This window comes from Epinephelus moara, chromosome 19, assembly GCF_006386435.1.
Source record: "Epinephelus moara isolate mb chromosome 19, YSFRI_EMoa_1.0, whole genome shotgun sequence".
NCBI lineage: Eukaryota > Metazoa > Chordata > Actinopteri > Perciformes > Serranidae > Epinephelus > Epinephelus moara.
In genome coordinates, this window is record NC_065524.1 from 30,391,685 (window position 1) to 30,412,986 (window position 21,302).

A 21,302-nucleotide genomic window follows, 5' to 3' on the forward strand; every position below is an offset into this window, starting at 1 on the left:
CCATTCATGTGGTCTCGTGTCAGACATCAAACCCTTTGTGACCTCTTTTTACAGTTTAGGGCAGTGGCGTTGTTAGGCAGACAGTTTCATGAATAGCCCCAGATCTGGACATATAGGCTCTGCTTCAAATATAAGAACAGGCCTTATAATAAATAAGAAGGCCCAAGATGACTCAGAGCTTTTACTGAAGTGATAATAGCAATTGTAAAGTGTAAAAATACTCTGTCAAACGTTAAAGTCCTGCACTCAAACTATTACTCCAGTTAAAGTATTAGCATCAAAATAAAGGCTTCTTCAAGTACCAAAAGTGAAAGTACTCATCAAATGGCCCATTTCAGATTCATACTGGATTATAATTACTGATGAAATAATGTATCTATTACTCTAAATATATCACATTTTGACAGTGGATTACATTTTGTATTAATAATCTGAATCTGTATATGAAAAAAGAAACTCAATATTTAGAAAAGAATCTTACTTTGAAAAATATAATAACTTGAGTGGATTAACTCCAGTGTAAATCTCATGTAGTTTTCCTATTTGAGTTTATCTTCATTAATATTTAGGATGTATCTGAGGTGTTTGATTGGAGGCGAAACCAGGAGGAGGTGAATCATCAGTCCTACGGCTCCCCCTGCTGGCTAAACCAGCTCTGTACATGGGATTTAAATTAATAAATCTGCTGTTACTACAAATCTCAAACCTGCAATCAGCTGAATCATTGGAGGATTTTTTGATGCTAACTTCAGCTCATTTTTTGAGTGATGAATGACTGCTGGTTTCCTCTGACGCTCCAGCAGAGCAAAGCTGGTCTACTGACAAAATTTAAAATTTCATTGATTTAATCACAATTGGATAAAATAAAATAAAATAAAATAAAAAATAATAATAAAAAACTAAATTAAATTAAATTAAATTATATTAAATGCTAAATGTATTTTGAAAAAAAAGTTTAAATGTGTTGCTGCCATGAGACTAAATGAATCAGAAAACATAATATGAGCATCAGGTATGTAAATTGAACGACTTCAAGCAGTTTACTGGAAGATGATTTAGGGCCATATATGTGTCTCTGTGTAACCATGGTTACCATAATGCACCATCCAAATACAACAGCGATTTCATTGTCCTCATTTTAGTGGTGGAAGGATAAAAAATCAGATATTTTATTAAGGTAAAAGTGCTGATACCACACTGTAAAAATAATCTTACATGTTAAAAGTCCTAAAAAGTACTTAAATGTTTTAGCACCAAAAAGTACTTAAAGTATAAGGGGCCTGACACACCAAGACGATGGTCAGCTGGTGGTCAGTGTCTGGCTGTCGACCAATCAAATGGAAGATTCCAGAAAGCGTGAGGTCCATCTCTAAAGGCATTTCAGACCCTGTAAAGGCTCGACTTTTAGGTGCAGCTTAATTACGACTCCAGGTGTGACAGTGAGCTCGTATCATGTCTCGTACACTGGCAGTGACTGGGGAGATTTATGTTTCCTATATCAATGTTTTTTTGGATACACTGATGCCAGCTGCTGTTAATATATACTAATGCTTATCTCATATTCCTGCAGTGACCACTGAGCACTGCACTTTTGATACACACTGACACATTTCAATGTAAAAGATTCTGAATAATGTTGGGCTGTTGATGAGCGTCTGTCACCCCGGTTTTTGTGGTGTGTTACACACTGCTGACACTAGTTGGCCCTTGGGTGATGTTTATCGGCCCGTTGGTGAATGAAATCACTCTGATTGGCAGTTCAGCTCAGAGCATGAGAAGAGAAACAGGAGTGAGGAAAGTAAACAAACAACTTAAGTCAAGAGGAAGTAAGATCAAAATGAACTTCTTTTTTAGCCACTGAACTCTTTAGCAGAAGTGATTAATAACTGTCTGTTATTGTTCGCTGGCAGATGGTAAATATTTGTTCTTTCAACATCAGGCTGTGTTGCTAATGTGCTAAGTGGCTAACTAGCGTCTAGAATCCGTCCTGTCAGTCTTCCGATTTCCTTTTCCTTTTCTAGACTACGACATCCTGCTGGTATGGAGAGTTATTTCCTCTCACACAGGTGAAGACATATGTGATAGTTGGGCATTGGCTGTAGTCTTTGTGATGTGTTCATGCGCAACTTTCTGGCCAAGACACAGGCGACAGAAAGCAACGCAACATTTGACCTCATTGCTACTAGTTCTTTGATTTTGGTTTGATGTTGCTGGGCATAAAAGGGTAAAAGTAGTCATTAGGTAGCATGTCACTGTCATGCAACTGTATCTTATACTAATATTATTATTATTATTATTATTATTATTATCATCTCTATAATATCTCTGTTAATGCTGTAGGTTATTGAGGTGGAGCTAATTTTAAATACTTACTTACATATTTTGTATATAAATATACTATTTGGTAGTAAATAGTACAATATTAGTTCCTAAAATGTAGTGGAGTAGAAGTATAAAGTAACATAAAGTGGAAATACCACTTGAGTAAATGTACTTAGTTACTTTGCACCGCTGCTGTATTTCAAAATAAGAGTCTCAAAGAAGGCTGAGATGAGTTTACCTGTAAGGTCAGGGGTCATTTTAGAGGTCTAACTTGAGCACCATGTTATCTCACAGAGTACAGAGATGACCTTTGGGGGCAGTGAGAAGAGGTGAGGGGGCGGGGCAAGGTGTTCGGGGGCGGGGCAGAGTGTACAGGTGAGGAGCCAGGGGGGTCAGCAGCTGTCTGATGGAGCTCTGCTGCCTACCTGCTCCTCCTCTTCACAGCCTCCTCCTCTCCCTCTCCTGGTACTGTAACAGAGAGAACACAGCAGAGAGCAGACGTCAGTGAACAGCCTCAGCGTTTTAATTCATCTGTGAGGCAGGTCAGTAAAGTTTAATGGAAACACAAATTAAAAAGAACAGGTTGACTAACTGATTGTTTTAGTGTTTATGAGCTGCCTCCACACACTGGGAGACATTTTATTCTGTGTCGTGTTTTCGGAGAGGAGCTTTTAACAAGTTTAAAAGATGTTCTATGTCACTGGGATTTTTTCTGTCTCAAGTTATCAAGTTATTTCTTTATTGGCATCAAGGATTTAAGACATAAACTAATGCAGAAGTTAAACTAAAGGGATAAAGTATAATATATAAGTAAGAATTTACTGACATATTTGTGGTAGAGAGGTGTACAGTTACTGCAAAATGAATAAACAGGAATTTAAACAGGGCTGTAAATGTATATGCGGTAATGAGAATAAATATATATACTGAGATCTAAACGGGGAAGTAAAACAGTAAGCAAAGTGGCAGATGTTTCTGTCCCAATTTAAAGCTGGGGTAAGCAGAAATCTGGAAAAGGCAAAAAAAAAAAACCTCCTTCATCCCTCACCTCTCTGCCCTAAGCCCCTCCCACCAGATGACCATGGGCATGTGCACACACTTCATACAGTAACCCAGTGTTTCCCATACACTGATTTATTTATTAATATTTCATTGTATAGTGGCACGTAGCTCATTTGCTGACCCCCACCTTGTCTCTTTCGTTGTGTTTATCAGAGCACAAATGAGACAAGAATTTGCTGCCCACCCTTCCTCCTGGCAAGGTGGTCTGTAGTGGCGGGGAGTGAGGTGGAGGACATTGTGATTTGAGGCTCTAGTTAAAGTTAGCTAAATGTGTACATGAAGCTGCAGCTGTGAGCCTTTAGTTCCGTTTAGCAGAAGGCTAAACTCCATCTCTGAAATACTTAGCCGATATTGACGTGTGTTGTTTTTTTTTTTCGGATTATTTCAGATTCTCTTTTTGATAAATCAGTCTTCACTTTTTTTGGGTTGCTTTGCAGTGTTGTCAGTTATTGCCAATGCTGAAAAGGCAACTTTCTCTACAAAATGCTCCGTCATTGAACCAGACTTTTACTGAAGGGATCTACATATTCATCTGCATTAGTAGAACAGCCAATAGGTACAGTACGCCCTCTCTGTGAAATGACCTGTGACTGGCCAAAGTCTCCCGTCACAAGCTAGATTTTCTCAAGTCTGAAAGAGGAGCTGCAGAAGTCTTGTTTTCTCTGAGACTCACAATGTGCTCAAAGATTATAATGGGATTTTTGCCAAAAAACACCAAAATGAAACTGCCTACCCCAGCTTTAACTGTCAAATATAAAAATAAGTGTTTGATTTGATGAAAACTGTCAAAAAAAAAAAAAAACATTATACAATTTTCAGTCTATTTTTACTCTGCCTTTATTTGTTTATTAGAATACCTGTTTTATATGAGAACTGACTGCATACTAAATAAATAAAAGAAATAAAAAAGAGTAATAAATGAAACAGCAGACTTACAGGGATCGGTGCCGGTCATGTGAGCCAGGACCCGGAAGGACTTGGACTGCATGTCGACTGCAGGATTGCGCCGGCCCCACTCGCCCAGGTCCTGGTCCTTCTCTGCACTCTGGACGGCCTGATAGACCGGGGAGCTGCTGTCTACGAGACCATCTTTAACTGGGAGAAGACTGCAAACCCCCCGACACCAAACCAAGTCAACACCACAAGCGTTCAGTGAACGGACTCTTAGGAAAGGGTTTATTCTGTGGTGGTAAAGTTTTGGATGCCCTGCTGCCTCTTTTTTTTTTGCACTTAAATGTTTTTATGATTTCCAAAAAGACACACAAGCAGAACACTGGGTTGATCTTGCATGAGATGATAAAAGAAAAGGAAGATGATGGCAATATTGAGCTGGTATTGATTTGGTTTTACATGGCATGGAAATAAAAATAAAGATGAAAATGACAGTGGATGCAAATGAGAGGAAGTTAAATGTCACCAGAAAAGAGCACAGCATGAGAAATACAACATTGTACATGGTTTAGGTTAGACGTTTGTTTGTCCAGACACAGAATAAACACATATACACCAACAAAGAAGAAGAAAAGGCGCTCAGAACATTCAGTTTCCTTCAGTCAATTTGCAGTTTTTTAATTTCTTCTCCTACCTAGTGTTTTATTGTCTGTTTAATTTCATATTCAGACTCAGTAAATGACAGTGTGTTGACCGGAGAGACAATAAGGAGGAGGAGCGTCACAACAGGATTGTAATTGGTTTTCCAGTGAAGCTGCACGGCTGGGAGGTTTGGGTCAGGCTAACATTTCAATTAAAGCCGGTTTATCAGGGTGTAAAAGTGGAGCATGAAGAATGAAGAGTGTGTGTAGATGTCTGGAGCAATTTAATTTTTTCTCTCAGGGGACAAAACAAGAGCGACTGTTTTTCATGCACACACTGCGGCACATCTTCCGCTGCAATTTTCCGTCAGGATGGAAAATTGATTGTTAGTGTAGGAAAAGGAGGAGGAGGAACACGCAGCAGTAATTTCTCCATGATTGCCACAAAACATCACAACGATCCAACAGCAACAGATGAATGGCTTCGGAGAGAAGAGCTGCTATTTAATGAGTAAATAAAATAATAACGCTACTTAAAATAATTATTAGGTTTTCTCTATTGAAACCTGGTGAGTTCTGAGAGATAATGTTGTATGTCTTATTTTCAGCTGGTCTTTAATTCTGGTGTCTTTTTAGGAGAATATTAAAGAATACTTCACTCCCAAAATGATCGTTTGCAGAGGTGGGACCAAGTCATTGTTTGGCAAGTCCCAAGTTAGTCTCAAGTCTTTGCACTCAAGTCCTAAGTCAAGACTGAAAAGTCCCAAGTACCATGTCCCGAGGTGTTCATGGCTTGGTAGGGAGATCAGGCAATGTCTTTGCTGCAGCAGCTGTGGGTTCAAAGTCCTAAACTTTGAGTTTCGAGTCCCAAACAAGTCATAATGCACTTTGCACCAAATGTAATGTCACTGTAACGACAAAGTAATAACTTAAGCTAAGCATTAGCTCATTAACTGTGTTAATATTAGCCTCTGCTTATCGTTCATTGCCCAACTTCAAACGTCAAAAGAAGTGAGAAGTTGTTGCGTCCCCATCTGTGATTTGAGACTTGCACATTTTGCATACTGCAATTTGTTTTTTCTCAGATTCTCAGTCATCCAGGTCATGGTAATCATAAGTGCTATATCGTAGGAAACTGGACTTGAAGATGTTTCACCTCTCATCCAAGAGTCGCAGGCTTTATACTCTGTGTTGGTGTGAATCCTTACAGAGTTGCTGAGGTCACGTGTCAACTCCAAGTGAAGTCTTGAGTCACTGGTGTTAAAGTCCAAGTCAAGATCCAAGTCTTGTATGATTTTGTCAAACTGAGTCTAAAGTCATGAAATTTTCTGACTTGAGTCTGACTCAAGTCCAGACCTCTGACCATTTGTATATCACTTACACCCCGTGTTACATTGAATTTGTGAAGAAAGCTTTGTTTTTGCCTCCATAGTGAACGAAGAATCCAAAAACTAAGGAAAATGATTGATGAACTGAAGTCATAGAGAAGAAAAGTCCCTCCTTGGACCACAATGGGACCATATTTAGGAAAAAATATGTACTGTAGTCAATAAAGAGAGACAAATTTAAAAGATAAGGTCAAGAAAGTTGCAGGCTATTGTGAAACTGAAGTATAAGACTGTGAAAATACATAACTAGAGCGACTACACAGGACGCGCAAGTGATGTCATAGCTTCCTCTCTCATCAGTGTTGCTGATGCATTCACGTTATAGGAGACCACATTTAACAACAACAAAAATGTTTCAAAACATATGTATACAAACTCTCACACAACTTGTGCAGTATAATCCAAGTGTCATTTATCCAGTCGTATGCTCAGTACTTCACAAACACAAACCTTACTATTTTAAACATGTCTGCACTGTGCCCCTTTGATTTTAACTGATCAAGAATTTTGTCAGTTTTTGGATTCTTCGTTCACCGTGGTGGCATACGAGAAAAACAAGGTTTCTTCCTAAATTCAATGTAACATGACGTGAGTATTTGGTAATGTAACAGTCGTTTGGGGGGGGATAAAGTATTCCTTTAACTGTACATAAAAATATAGATTAAATTGCCAGTAAGACAAAATTTGAGACGAAACATTATCATGATTATTATGAGACAAAATCTGCTTTCTGCGTCCTTTGTTGTGTCTGCTGCTTGTGTTCGAGGTTCACTACTAACTCGCGTCTGTTCTTTTTATGTTCAGTTCCACTCTGACAGAAAATAAAAATTAATTGCAGAGTACATCAGCACTGTAAGACGCCTGTCTTTAAATTAATTTAGGTGCATGTGTTTTGCGTCGTACATTAGTATCGGTTCGTTTGTGAAAGGGGATGAAGCGTCCACTCAATCGACACTAGTTACCAAATAAAACAAGTGATTTTAAATTACCATTCAACAAATAATGAGAATCTAATTTGGATTAAATTTTACCCTTAATTAACTCAACTTTGTTTTGAAGTATATCATAATTTAATTTGAGGCGCTCACTCATTCCCCATTATTTAATACTTTTAAGGCTTTTTAGCCTTTATTTGATGGGGTAGTTTTAGTGTTGAAGGGGAGTGAGAGATGGGATGACATGCGGCAAAGGGCCATGGGTCAGAATTGAGCCTGCTGCAGCAGGGATGGGGCCTTTGCACATGAGGTGCCCATTTTAGCCGATGAGCTACTTGGCGCCCCTTTAATTGATCTTTTAATCGATTTAATTTTAAATTCTTAAAGGTCATATCTGCTGATCATGATGTAAAAGTAGGCAGAGAGAAACAATCACAGTAAAACAGTTGAAACGTGGATTACAGGCGAGTGTACAAAACATTCTGTATCTCTGGTGCTGAAATGTGTTTATACTATTCAGTTTTGGAACTGATGTCCATACATGATGTGACAGTTAATGTAAGGCAGACCACACTGCACACAATGGGCTGTCATTATCATGCAGACCGCGTTTAAATGATGTTGTTATGTACCTATCATATGGAAGTACATCGAATGTCCCTGTAATCTACTGTGCTGTCTGAGGTGATGTCTGAGGTCAGGAACAGACATTGTAAACCCGTACATAAGATGAATGTGTGAATGTGTATCTTCCCAGAAACTCCGCTGGAGACTGAATGCATTACGTACTTGAAAATCAAACATTCTCCACAACACACAAACACTGCAGCAGCAGCAGCACCTACTACAAAACCACCACAAACAAACTGCTTCAGAACCTCCGACGATCAAATAACCGAGAACACGGCAGCAACATTTATTCAGCCTTTGTTCTAACCTTCAGGAATCACACATGCCTGACTTTAAACATCCAGACAAGCTCTCAAAACTAATGTGGGCTGATATGATGCAGACTGATCTTAGAAGAAATGGGAGGAAGAGGAGGAGAGGACGGTGCAGGGACAGGATTCATTACTGTAAAATCCATCAGTGTTTAGAAGGAAGAAGAAACGTAAAGACAGACTGAGAAAAGAACAGAAGGAAGAGGAGGAAATACAAGAGTACATTTATATACAACTGATTTATTTTGCCAGGCTGACTGGAATATATTCAACATTTTTTAAAGGAACAGTGTGTAAGATTTAGGGGGATTTATTGTCATTCATAGACTGCATAAATAAGAGACGTAGCTATCGTGATGTCACCCATTAGTTTGGTGTTTCAGCCGTCGCCCTCTTGTTTTTTGGAGGCAGAAGTGACCATATTTGGACAAGAGGGTGGAGCTGTGGAGAAGCGAGGGGTGGATCTGACTCACAGACTGTGGAGACACCTCGCAGACAGCCTGTCACTCAAGCAGCCCCGCCCTTACATATGCGTAACTTTAAGCCTTAATAAACTGTAAATGCGTGAGTTATAAAAAATTTCACCCCCCTACAGTTGTATTGAATGTTGAAATCAACTATAGAGACCAAAACTGTTTATTGTACCTGGCTGTAAACATGTTTATTCCTGCTAAAAAGTTGGGCATTTTAACATGGGGGGGGGGGGGTCTATGGGGATTGACTCACTTCGGGAGCCTCCCTCAAGAGGCCATTAGAGGAACTGCAGTTTTTGGCACTTCCACACTGGCTTCATTGTTCAGCCCCAGAGGTTGCAGTTTGGTGGCATCTAGTGTTGAGGATTGCAAATTGCAACCAGCTGAAACTTCTCCTGGTTAGAATTCCTTCAGTGTTCATTATTCAGGAGGTTTTTAGCACGAGTCTAATTATCCCCAGAGGTGTCTTCCTCTCCAAAACAGACGGACCAGGGGTCTAATTTATAAAAACAACTCGTAGGATCCACACTAAAAATGTACATACGGACAAAAGCCAAAAAGCTCTTAAATGGACACTATCATTGCTGTTTTTTTGTACTCAAAAATATTTTGCTATTAGTACTTTGTTATTACTGTATTATTTTATGTATTATGTAAAATTGGTTGTATATAAATGTAATTCTGAAGAGGAAGATGAGGAGGAGGCGATTAAAGTACAGGAAGAAGGATGGTACAGTGATGGGGAAGAGGAGGGAGAGGAGTGCATGGAGAGATGAGGAGGAGGAGGAAGAACAAGAGGAGTAACACAACAAAATGGGATAAGAAGGAGGACAACTGAGGAGGATGAGGATGGTGGGGAAGAGGAGGTGTTCTTACCCAACTTCATGCCCCTTCCCCTGCGTCTGCCCTGCGATGGCGTCCATGATGGAGTCCTGCGAGTACATGCTAATGGGGGTGTTGTACTGGGCGTGGATGATGGTGGCTTTGCCGCCGGGGCCCTTCACCTCTATGGGCTTATGGGTGGGGAGGGCGGCGGGGTTGAATCCTGGGCTGTTGTTGGCAGGAGGGGCGACATGGTGACGGAGAGGACGAAGGAAGACGGACAGGTGGAGGAAAAGGTAGAGGGACGTGTGTGAGGGCGGGAAACAAGAAGGTGGGCGTCGTAGCTGACAGAGTTTGTGTTAGAAAGAAGAGACATGCAGGCGAGTCGTGCTCACAGCAAACACAATACCAAGACGAATAACATCCAACAGCCAACAGACTTTACCTTCTATCGTTGTGCAACATTTTAATATTTCCAAAAGAAGTTTTTCTCGTGGAAACAGCTCGTAGAGCATCACTGACGCCTCGTTTCCACGCAGCTGTGTGTACGTATGCAGGTCAACTAAATCCATATATTCCAACAGGAACCTCCCTGATCTCCGATGTGTTTGTGAAACTCCTTCTGTCTTTTCTTCCGGTCTGCATTTTGCTTCACGTACGTTAAAAATTTGAACTTTTGAAACAGATTTCAAACAGACCATATGCACTTTCTGCCGCAGGAAGTTAGCCTAAAAACGAATTAGCTAACAGGCTATTACACTCAATTCAGTCGGCTGACCATGACCATGTTGATGTCTGTGTGAAAATGAGGCATAAAGGTCTTGGGCAAATTAATCTCATGCCAATTAGAAAATTCAAGCCCACCTGTCTCTATGAGTCTCTGCACACCGAATCAGAAACTCTTGTATCTTTTGGTTCAGGTTTTTTTTTCCGCAGCTGGTTCGATTTCTGCAAATTAATAATCTGACGTATGTCTACACCTTCTGCTGTTCATCATGCTTTGTGGGCACAACGTAAGTCATTTACAGCAACAGAAACAAGCAGGAAGAAAAACACCAAACCAACCAAACACACCAGGACCTAAACACTCACAGACAATGAGTTTGATCTTATCTGTTGTGTCCAAACTTTAATCAGACCTCATGCATGTTCAAACTGCTCAACAGGAACCTCGCCAGACAGTGACCTTTACTTAAATGCCAAGCAGACGAAATGGAAACACAGCCAGGATTTAATCGATTACATTTTGTCTCCTATTTATTTTATAATATATGAACGTGTCTGAGGATGCATGCAGAGCAAATCACACACCACAAGCATCGGAGGAACAAAAAAGCCATTCACAAAATCCCCGAGGGGATTCTGACAGCTAATTAACTCGCAGCTACTTCATTAACCGTAGACTCGTTTGTCTCTTCAGTCTCTTGGTGACTGACTGCGGCAACTTGTCAGTCGGAAACACACGGCAAACAACAACGCTGCACATTCACTCACTGAACACACAAATCAGGCAAAATGTCCCAAAAAAACAGATCCGACTTTGCTAGAAAACTCCAGGAGACACTAGAAAGTTTAATGTCTAGTCACAGGAGAAAGTAAAGTGATACTTCAGATGTTAACTTGAGGAAATCCATCAATAATAAAGACTCATGAACCCTGAACATGTCGGGCTTCTTTTACCATTAAGGGACATTCGTGAGGAACCCTGAAGTGGCATGGACCCCGAGGCAGCCAGCTAAGGTGCTTACACCATGCTTTAATTTGCTTATGGTAATTTTACCCACTTATCTATTATTGGACAATGATGTGCTGCTGATTAAAAAAGGCCACGGGCAGCACTTCACCCCAACAGGGAGCACTACGACACCCACAGAACCAAGCCATGCCTTAAAAGGACCAGACAACAGAGCAAACACAAGATGCACTCAGCAGGACACGATACTAACTTGGGAGCAGCGGGGGGGAAAACCTTGTGTGACCGACAGCACAGAGACAGAGGAAAGAAAGAGAAGATGAGGTCATTAGAAAACACATTCACAGTTTGCTTTGTGTCAGCAGGACGACTTCCGCTACAGAGAGGTGAGTAAAGGTCAGAGGTCAGAGATGAACCCAATGTCCTCGCACAACTGAGGCTGCAGAGCTGCCGAATCTGTGAGTGAAGAGAGACTCTGAATGAAGAGACACGGACGGGAAACATCTCAGAGAGTCTTCTCCCTACACAATTTACAGTATGACACACACATCATTTACACATCTGGGGTCCTCAAAAATAAAACGGTTAATTCCATCACTAATGTGGGGCTTGAACAAGTTGAAGTTGATGTTTGCAGCTCCACATCCTGCTCCAGTATGCTGTTATTTCTGTACCACTGATGAAAATAGAAATGGAGCTCTGTGTACACTCAAATAACAGTAACAGGATTTTTGACTTCAGGCTGTGAGCTTTTTAATGTCACATTTCCATGTTGATTAGAGGTGATGTATTTATGCACTCTGCTGCTGCTGTTTTCACACAGAGAGGTGATAAAACCACCTGGTTTAAAGTCCCCATGAAATGACAAATACATTTTTCCAGTTTTCATCCTGTGTCCCTGTGTTAATTGATTCTTCACTGTATCTTTTGTCTTTTCTCTTCCTAAAAACCAGGTGAAACAGTTTGAAATGTTTGATGAGTCATCCTGTGCTCAGGGCCATTCACAAAAACTCATCTAATCAAATGAGACTTGAGCTTCCTAGTCGACCAATAGTCATCATTGTACTAATGAACCTTCATTAATATAGGCCTATATTTTATCTACAAGTGCACGTCACACACTGAGCGAGCCGCCTGTTAATGACGCTGTGGGCTAATGGGCATGTAGCTACTTCCATGTTTCAGATGATACGTCATGTTTGTAGTCGACCAATGAAGATGAGTTTACATATCACCTTGGGTTCGTCCTTCACCTTCTCAAAATGATCCCACACTTTGGATTTCCTGCCCGACATGTTATTAACTAGCCTGTGGAATAACCGCAGGTACCAGCCCTGGAGATTAACCTGACTCCTGTCTGACCGCTGAGCGTGGACACTTCCTGTGTCTGTCCTTTCAAAGTAAATTCCCACATGGTCCAGTCGTATAGGTTTTGATTTATTTTGACAAAGCGCAGCTCCTAATAGAGTTTCACTTTGCTTGTTTTTTGTGCGACTAAACGACCAATGAATTCTTGCTGAATAATAACCTTTCTGGTCGACTAACGTAGCAATATGGAGAGAGATGGGAGGAGATGTGTTTTTGGATGTCAGTGGACAAAACCTTTGTTTTTGTTTCCAAAACAATGTGGCTGAATCCATTCATCTCCCTCGTCCACCTCCTGATCTAATGGTGACCCGTCTTCCTAACTGGATGTGATGCAAACAACCCAGTGAATGAACATCAGATTGTTTCAGTGTTTCCTAGTGAAGACGTCCTAACCTGCACCGTGTGTCACACGATCAGGCAACGCAACACGTTGCTTGTTAGAAAAACTGCTCACACTGGCTCTATTTTGGTGAAGCTTTACGCACCTCCAGCCTGGGCTCGCTCAGGGCGCCATAGGCTACCTGAATGTAATCGCTCACAGTGTACCTGGACACTTTTTCGCATCCCATCCACCACAGTTCACTTGCTGTATGCTAGGAGGAGTTGTGAGGGAGGTGTGTGGCCCGCCCACTTTTTAGCGGTCCAATAACATGCGAAGGATTTGATTTAAATCCCTCTTGTAACTGTGCACCACTCAAATTTTCTGATTCACTGGGAAATGTGTCAAAGCACAGACGCTAAAGATGCTCTAACTTCCATTTCTCGGGCACTTGAAGGTAAGACAGCTTAGTCTATTTGCTAATCAGTAAATGTCAGATCACCCTCTATAATAAAGCTGGGGAATTTAGCAGCTGTCAGTAGGTCATAATTCAACTTTGACACTTGATGCAGGTTTAACTTCAGATGGATAAATTGGCTAACCTTGCTGTAAAGGGACAGCTTGATGCCGTCCACATGTCCAGGAGACCTGTGTGTGTTTAGGATGATACTGACTGTGTGGTACTGCAGGATAATGTTCAGAGGTAAGACAAGGGCAGCCAGACTGTGTGTGTGTGCGTGCGCGTGTGTGTGTGTGTGTCCAGAAGGTTCCCTGACCTTTACCAGCAGCCAGAATAACCAACAGGTGTTTGGCCTCTTCAGTGACACAGTAATCGTATCACACTGTGAACTGAGGAAACACTGCACGCATGCTGGGTAACTGTGTGTGTATGTGTGTGTGTGAGATTATGAATAGTTATGGTAACAGTTACACACTCCCCTCCCTTCAAGTCAAGTCAATTTTATTTATATAGCGCCAAATCCTAACAAAAGTTATCTGAGGACACTTCTCATATAGAGACTGTACAGCTCCTTCACACCACACTGTGCACATACTCAAGTCAAAGTCCTGCTTTCAAGACCTTACTGAGGTAAAAGCATTGATTGTTGCCATGGTGACTGATGTCCAAATCAATATCCGAATGCTCCGTTTTTCTTTACCACTACTCCAAAAATCCCAAACAGCCCATAAATTAAGAAACAGTAATTCAACTTAATTCATTTACACTTAGTGATAGACCTTATTTTGCGACTATGACAGTTTGCACACCTGTGACAGGCGTACACATACGCTTACAAGATGCTGAAAAAGTCTGGAATAGTTTCAAAGTTTGTGAAGGTGATCCCCCAAAAAGTCGAGTGCCAAATATAACAAACACTGGCACAGCACAGATGCCAAACCAGCTCGGCAAATCACCTGAAAACAGTAAGTAACAGCTCAGCAAAGCCACAAAGAGACAAACTGTCACATTATTTTAGGAGCACCGATTTTTTGATTAATCACAGATATACTCGCTGAAGCTTCGATGTCCCCAAACTGGTATTCGGACCAGCCCTGATCAAAATATACTTAAAGTACCGAAAAAACTCATTATGCAGAATCATTGATTTCAGTGAGCTGCTTCCTCACAAAATGAGCATTTATGAATCTGATCTATTATTGTTTATAAGTTAGACTCATGTTTTGTTTTCGGGAGACTGAATGTTCTGATGTGCCCACGCTTCTCCTTTTTCTCAGGGTTAAAGGTCAGCAGAGCAGAGCGGAGGAGTTACTAATCTAGAATCAGATGAAACGTTTCTCCGACAGTCTGTGCTGAGGTGTTGGTCAACATGGCAGGATACTGTTGCTAAAAGACAGCAGGAAGCTCAGAGGTGAAGCTGCTGAGGACGTTTAGAAAAAGCCAAAGAACCAGTTTGTCAAACTTCAGTAAAATGATTATCGCCTAGCTTCACATAAAGACTGGAGTCAGGAGGAAACAGCAGCAACCTGACTCTGTTCGAAGATTAACTACTAATGTCTCTGAGGGCCTTTTCACACATGACGGTCCAAACCAAGGTTTGTGTTTTTGGTGATTTGTTGTAGACATTTGATTCGGATAGTTTCACGTTGAAATGACGCAAGTGCACTACAGAACTCTACATGATGGGTCTACATGCTGTCACCATTGTTCATGTTCGGTTGTCATCACTCACATCCCATTGTCGTTGCCTACGTCCTGTCGATATCACCTACATGACTTCTGATTCTCTGCCTGAGCCTGACTGGGCCTGACCTGACCTGATGGATTCAGACCAGGTTGGGCTGTAATTTCTCAGTACTCCCTCAGGCTTGAATCAGGGTCGGGTTCTCGCCAATTTAACTGTACTTTCTTGAAATGAAACTGCCTGTTCTGTGTAAATGACAGGAGCTGCATTGGACTCAATCAAGAGAGAGAGAGACAGACAGCAGGGGGACTGCATTAGAGAAATAGAGAGTAAAGGAACAGCGGCGCAACATAGTTATGAACTAAGGGACAAATAGCGCACAGGACTTAGTGACAGGAAGATGAAAAAACATGGAAGAGAGGAGATGCAAAGTGACTTGCTGGCAGCCTCTGCCTCCCCTGCTGTGCGAGAGATGTGCCTAACATGCAACGGAGAGCAGTGATCATCATCTGTGCTCACCCTAAAAAAAAAAACAAGATGGAGACGGCTAAAATGCCGAACTTGAGGCTTCAAAACGAGAGTCCACAAACCAATGACTGACGCCATGGTGGCTATGTCCATCATCTTATACAGTCTCCTCCTCTCCCCATGTGCAGCTGTGGCATATTTTGTTATGTTGTTTTTCCAGTTCTGATGACAGCATGCCAGAACTTCCTGTAATTAATCCGAAAGCCTGAACCATCCAAAAAATGTTCCCGCAATAGAAATGATCTGAACCATAGAGCGGTATGATCTGAATTATGAGACCACCTCTTTTAGTTGGACCAAGGTTCAGCTGTTTGGTTCGGACCGTGGTCTGGGAGAGGTTTTACCCTTGTGACTTTGGTTTGGACCAAACAAGGAAGGTATGAATAGGCCCCGAAGCTCCTGAATCAATATGTGGGGTCTCTTTTGTTTAATCTGCGCACAAACAAAACCGTGACTTCCTCATTAAAAGCCTCAGAAACAATAACACATTTGTTGTAAATATCAGGCTGCTGAGCTGTTAATGTTATATCCAGGACTTGTAAAGGCCAGTTTTGTACTTATCTCCTGTCAGAATCTGATATAAATTCAACACCAGTCTGATAAACATGGTTCTTTAGCTCCTCCTGATCACCTTTTTATCCCCTCTGCCTCTGAGAAACAAACTCCTGCCATGTTCCCTCCTCTACGTCTCTACGTACCCAGCAGGCCGACCCGCCTGGACGGCTGCCATCTCTCTCAGAGTCTCCTCTGAGTACAGGCCGATCGGTGAGTTATACTGCTTCCTCTGAGTGGGGCTGACCGCTGCCCTTTTCCCAGGAGAGTCTGCCTCGCTGCAGGCCGACAGGCGGCCGTTCACCTGCACTGACTGAGGCTTCGGGTGGAGCAGGAGGGGGAGGAAATGGAGGGGAGGGGGCACAGAGTGTTGGGTGACAACTATCAATATCTGTGTTGTAAGTGTTGTAAAAAATATTTTATCTGTGACTTTTTTTAACAGTTAATCTGTTACTATTTCTGTATCTTCTTCTTCTTCTTTTTCTTTTTTAAATACAAATACTAGGGATGCACCGAAATGAAAATTTGTGGCCGAAGCCGAAGCGGAATATTATTAAACGCTTGGCCGAATACCGAATACCGAATACCGTGGTTTAGTTTTTCATTAGTTTTTGCAGATGAACCCCCTCCAGATTAGTGTTGTCACGGTACCAAAATNGGCTCGTTTCTCCTCTGACACGTCACATACCTGTGTTCGGCTGGCTCGGCTGTTCAAGTACTTCTGGGCAGTCATGACACCAAGAAGAGGATATTATTGGAACCGACTCCTCCGTCGCCCGGTAAGCCGATGGCCGCCGTATTTGACAGGAATATATTAACGTTACTGTCTGTGTCTGTGACCCCCGTTCAACCCACAATCGGTGGGATTCGCCTTTTGTTTCTGCTGCTGGGTGAAATCTGTAGGCTGCTCGCACAGCGTGCTGAATGATTTAAGCCTATTTTGCTCGCTCAAAACTATTTTGTCGCAAATGTGAGTGCGGTGACGGATGGATCGCCACACTACCGACATTTTATTCCGCCCGTCACGGCACGCCGTTTGACTGCGTTATCAAAACGCCGCTATTATTCGGCCTTGCTTTTAACTTATTCCACCGAATACCGAATGTGTGTTTTTTTGCAATATTCGGCCGAATATATTCGGTTACCGAATATTCGGTGCATCCCTAACAAATACCATAGGCGTAGATTCTAGGGGGGGCCAGGGGCCCGTCTTCCTCAATATTTGGAACATGTGCATTGAACACATTAATTAAAATGTGAAATATTAAAACATGAACTTTTATTTTGACGAGATTAAAGACATTTCCGACATAAACTGATGCAATAAAGGCACAATTTAGTGCACAACATTCATCATAATGCAGGAAATTAAGTGTTTGACACTCAAACTTTACTGGGCAGGACCCCAAATCCCAAGTTTCATGTGTCTCCCGTGTTGAAACAAAACCTACACCCTTAACATGTACAAAATTAAGTTATTATAGAACATGATTGTCAGTATCTCTGCTACCTTTGTCTCCACCGGGGGGCAATTCCCCGTTTTTTCAAAGAATGGGGGTCCGGACCAACGTCCCCCATCCCCCCTGGGATTTCCGCCGAGGGTCACGTCATATATGTTACGTGACGTGAAATTACATCAGTAACAAATGTACTTATTTTAGGCCAAACCTAAAGAAGTAAACCTATAAACAAAGTTAGTATGAAAATAGACTGTACGCATTACACAAGCAAAAACTGCACATTTCCTGTTGGAACAGATGATTATTTTCAAAATAGACAATTCATGTAACAAGCATTAATTGACATGAATTGTCTCTGAACGTCTAAAACTGACTCAGGAGAGTACCGGTTGATGTTTCAGAATTAAATCTGTCAGTACTGTATATATGTATAAGTAATAAAGATAATTTCATTTTGGACGAACATCTTCAGGTTCCTCCAGTAGCTTTTGAACATGTCGGTGAATCTGTCTTGGTATATTATTTTAGACATTAATTAAGTGCACGTCTTTCTTCCTGCGGCCACCAGGAGGCGACATTTCATACTGTTGACCCAGCGTGACTGATGCTCAGAGGATGGAGGCTGTGTGTGTGTGTGTGTGTGTGTGTGCGCGTGCGCATGGGCCCTTACACATACAGCATTTTGTTTGTTTATTTGATTGTTTTTGGCAGAGCAGAGCACGTCTACATTCTCATGTGTGCTCCATCTCACCCGTCTAGATTTTGATTCTTACAGAGAGAAAAATTAAATCTGTACATATGCTGGAAAAACTGTCTTGGAAACAAAGCACAGATTTACATCAAAAGTTAAAAAGGAGAAAAATATAAACAGTTAAAACTTAATGCTGCAGCTTTGGCTCAGGAGGTAGAGCAGTGGTCTAACACTCAGAAGGTTGATGTCCCTGTGAAAGTGTCCTTGGAACCCCAAACCGCTGTGCCACCACTGTGTGACTGTGTGTGTGAAAGGCGGGAAATGCATTATGGGTACCTGTTGGTGAGGGATCAAGGGAATAGTGGCGTCGATTCTTGGCGGTGGCATCATGATGGGACGCTTCGCCCTGCAGGAAGAGAAAAAAAACAGAGGTCATGATACACAGGTGATGACTTCTGTTTAACTTTCATGTTTTCTGAAAGTGTGGGGCAGAGTTATTACAGGTCTTTATTTCCAATTTGTATTTTTTTCTATTTTTTTTCTAATTGAGTTTAGCTTCAGTTCATACTGACGTGTTTTCAGACTTCTGACGAGGGCTGGGCGTTATGGACAAAAATTCATATCTCAGTATTTTCTACAAAGTGGCTACATGTTCAGTTGCAAGCTGATCCACGGCCTGTTATTGTTGCTGCATGTGTTTTTCCACAGCAGGGCAGGTAAAAGAAGTTTACGTGTTTTTCCACAGCAGGGCAGGTAAAAGAAGTTTACCTGTTGGAGGTGAGCTGTTTGCAGAGCTGTTTCTGATTTTACTCTTCCTCCCTGCCGTATTATTAGACTTGTCTTAATTACAGAAAAGCCGCTAATTAAGTTCCACTAATTCAGTGATAAACACATTTAATTTCCTGTAGATTCTTCACAATAAAAGTCCCCTGTTATTTTGTTACATAAAAACTTTTATTGTGAAGCAACAATATAAGGAATTGTTGAGTTTTAAAGCAGGAACTTCACACAACTTCTAAACAACATTCATTCATTCATTTCCGTAACCACTTATCCTTGTGGGAGGGGGCTGGAGCCTATCCCAGCTGACACTGGGTGAGAGGCAGGGTACACCCTGGACAGGTCACCAGACTATCACAGGGCTGACACATAGAGACAGACAACCATTCACACTCACATTCACACTCACATTCACACCTACGGAAAATTTAGAGTCATCAATTAACCTGCATGTCTTTGGACTGTGGGAAGAAGCCGGAGTACCTGGAGAAAACCCACGCTTGAAACAGGAAGAATATGCAAACTCCACACAGGAGGGCTCCCTCCTGGTTTGAACCAGGAGCCCTCTTGCTGTGAGGCAACACTGCTAACCACTACACCACCGTGCTGCCTTGATAGTGAACTTGAAACAGTAAAATAAATCAGATATCTGAAGTAAAAAGAGGACGCAGGAGAGAAACTAAACTCCAAACCACAGTTAGAAGCTACAGACGTACTGAGACACACAGAGACCTTTATAACGTCTTTCTCTCTGGTCTCTTGCAGACAGAGGTGAGGAGAGTCTTGCAACACATGGGTGTTTTGTTGCAGTCGGCAAGACGCCACCGCTACCCACTTGAGGAGGGGTGGCCCAGCTTTGGACTTACTCTGGAGAAGGTCTATCTCCAGAGCAGCTCAGCGTGGCACGGTGTGTCTGAACTGATAATGAAAACGCAAATCGGCGCAGCATCACTTGGCACGGCCAAAAGTTACAGAAGAAAAGGCCCACAGTGTTGTACGTGTGCTACTGCGGTAACTTCATTCATCTCACAGACTGATTTAGTGTAGCTCATGCAACATACAGTGTTGTGTGTGTGTGATGGTGTGGACATTTTGCTGCAGGTCAAAGATAAAATACATAACAGTTTATTAAGAAATCACAAGGTTGTTAATGAAATTATAATTCTCCCTTTGTCATATAGCAGGAGCTCTAAATGTAAAGATAATAGAACAAAAACAATATGAGTGCTATCTTTGAGTGGATCTGGCTCTCTGCTCTCATCACTGCCGTCCTTAAATTTCACAGTTATTAAATAATCAAGTTCACGTTGCAGTTTAAGACAGAAAACAATAAACGTCATCTTTGTTTGCTTTAACTTTCTGATATAATCTTAATTTCTCCAGAAAGAAAAGCACGCTTGATCTCCTGAGTGGAAACAGAGATTGTGTTGTGTAAATGTGAAATCATGAGCAGTTTGCTGGCCTCTCATTTTATCCATTAAGTCCTTCAGTATGTGGGTCACCATTATGGAAACGCTCTGTTTACTGATCAACACAAGGACGCTGAGAGAAAACCAACAGTGAAACTGTCAACATCTTCTATTCACCTGCAAAACAAAGGAGGCAATAAATGAAAAACCTTCAAACTTTTTCAGATAAGACGAGCAGAAGGTCGAGGGTCAGAGGTCAGAGCACACTGAATCAAGAATTATACAAAGAGTGAGTATTACATGTTAAGAAAAGCTGACCTGTCCTCAGCACAAGAGGATTCAGGTCAAATGAATTCAGCAGTGGAAGAAAACAGCCCAGTCGCCAGAAGAAAATGTTGACATTGTACATTTCTTCAAACCATTAATACATTTCATATCAATAGAGGAGGGCATGGTGGACAGTGTGTCACCAAGACAAGACACCTGCCAAGCTGCAGACCACAGTTCAAGACTAGAAAACAACAAAACTGGTATGTTTTAGCTAAACATTGCCATTTCCAGCTGCTTCTTCTGTAGCCTACACTGTTGTGAGCGTTAATACTTGTGCGGTGGTGTGTCTGTGTCACTCTGCAGTTACACCTCCAAAACACTAGTCAGCGGAGGAGGCTTCCATGAAGTGCTGTGAAGTTTATTTGATTCAAAACACACATTAAACACACATTAAACATGGCTTAATAGAGACAATTTCAAACACAAGTACACAAATCAGCTTCACTATAACTCGCAGCATTCACAGACAAACACTTGTCTTTATCTGGACACATTTTCCCCACAAATACAACATGCTAATGTTATTAGCACAAGCCTATGGCATTTTACATTG

The 21,302-nt window shown here is 41.6% G+C and overlaps 1 protein-coding gene across 3 annotated transcripts in view; it reads right to left on the reverse strand.

Moving 5' to 3' along the window:
- Window positions 1-21,302, reverse strand: part of LOC126407280 (LIM domain-binding protein 3-like) — a 78,237-nt gene that overhangs the window by 13,939 nt on the left and 42,996 nt on the right. For 2 of the 3 annotated variants that reach the window (XM_050072097.1, XM_050072098.1), the window contains exons 4-6: window positions 18,567-18,636; window positions 11,422-11,444; window positions 9,530-9,703 (exon numbers count right to left, since the gene is read on the reverse strand). In XM_050072097.1, the coding sequence (XP_049928054.1) occupies window positions 9,530-9,703; window positions 11,422-11,444; window positions 18,567-18,636 (267 nt within the window). Of the gene's footprint in view, window positions 1-9,529; window positions 9,704-11,421; window positions 11,445-16,225; window positions 16,399-18,566; window positions 18,637-21,302 lie in introns of all 3 variants that reach the window. The other variant, XM_050072100.1, reaches the window with a different exon arrangement.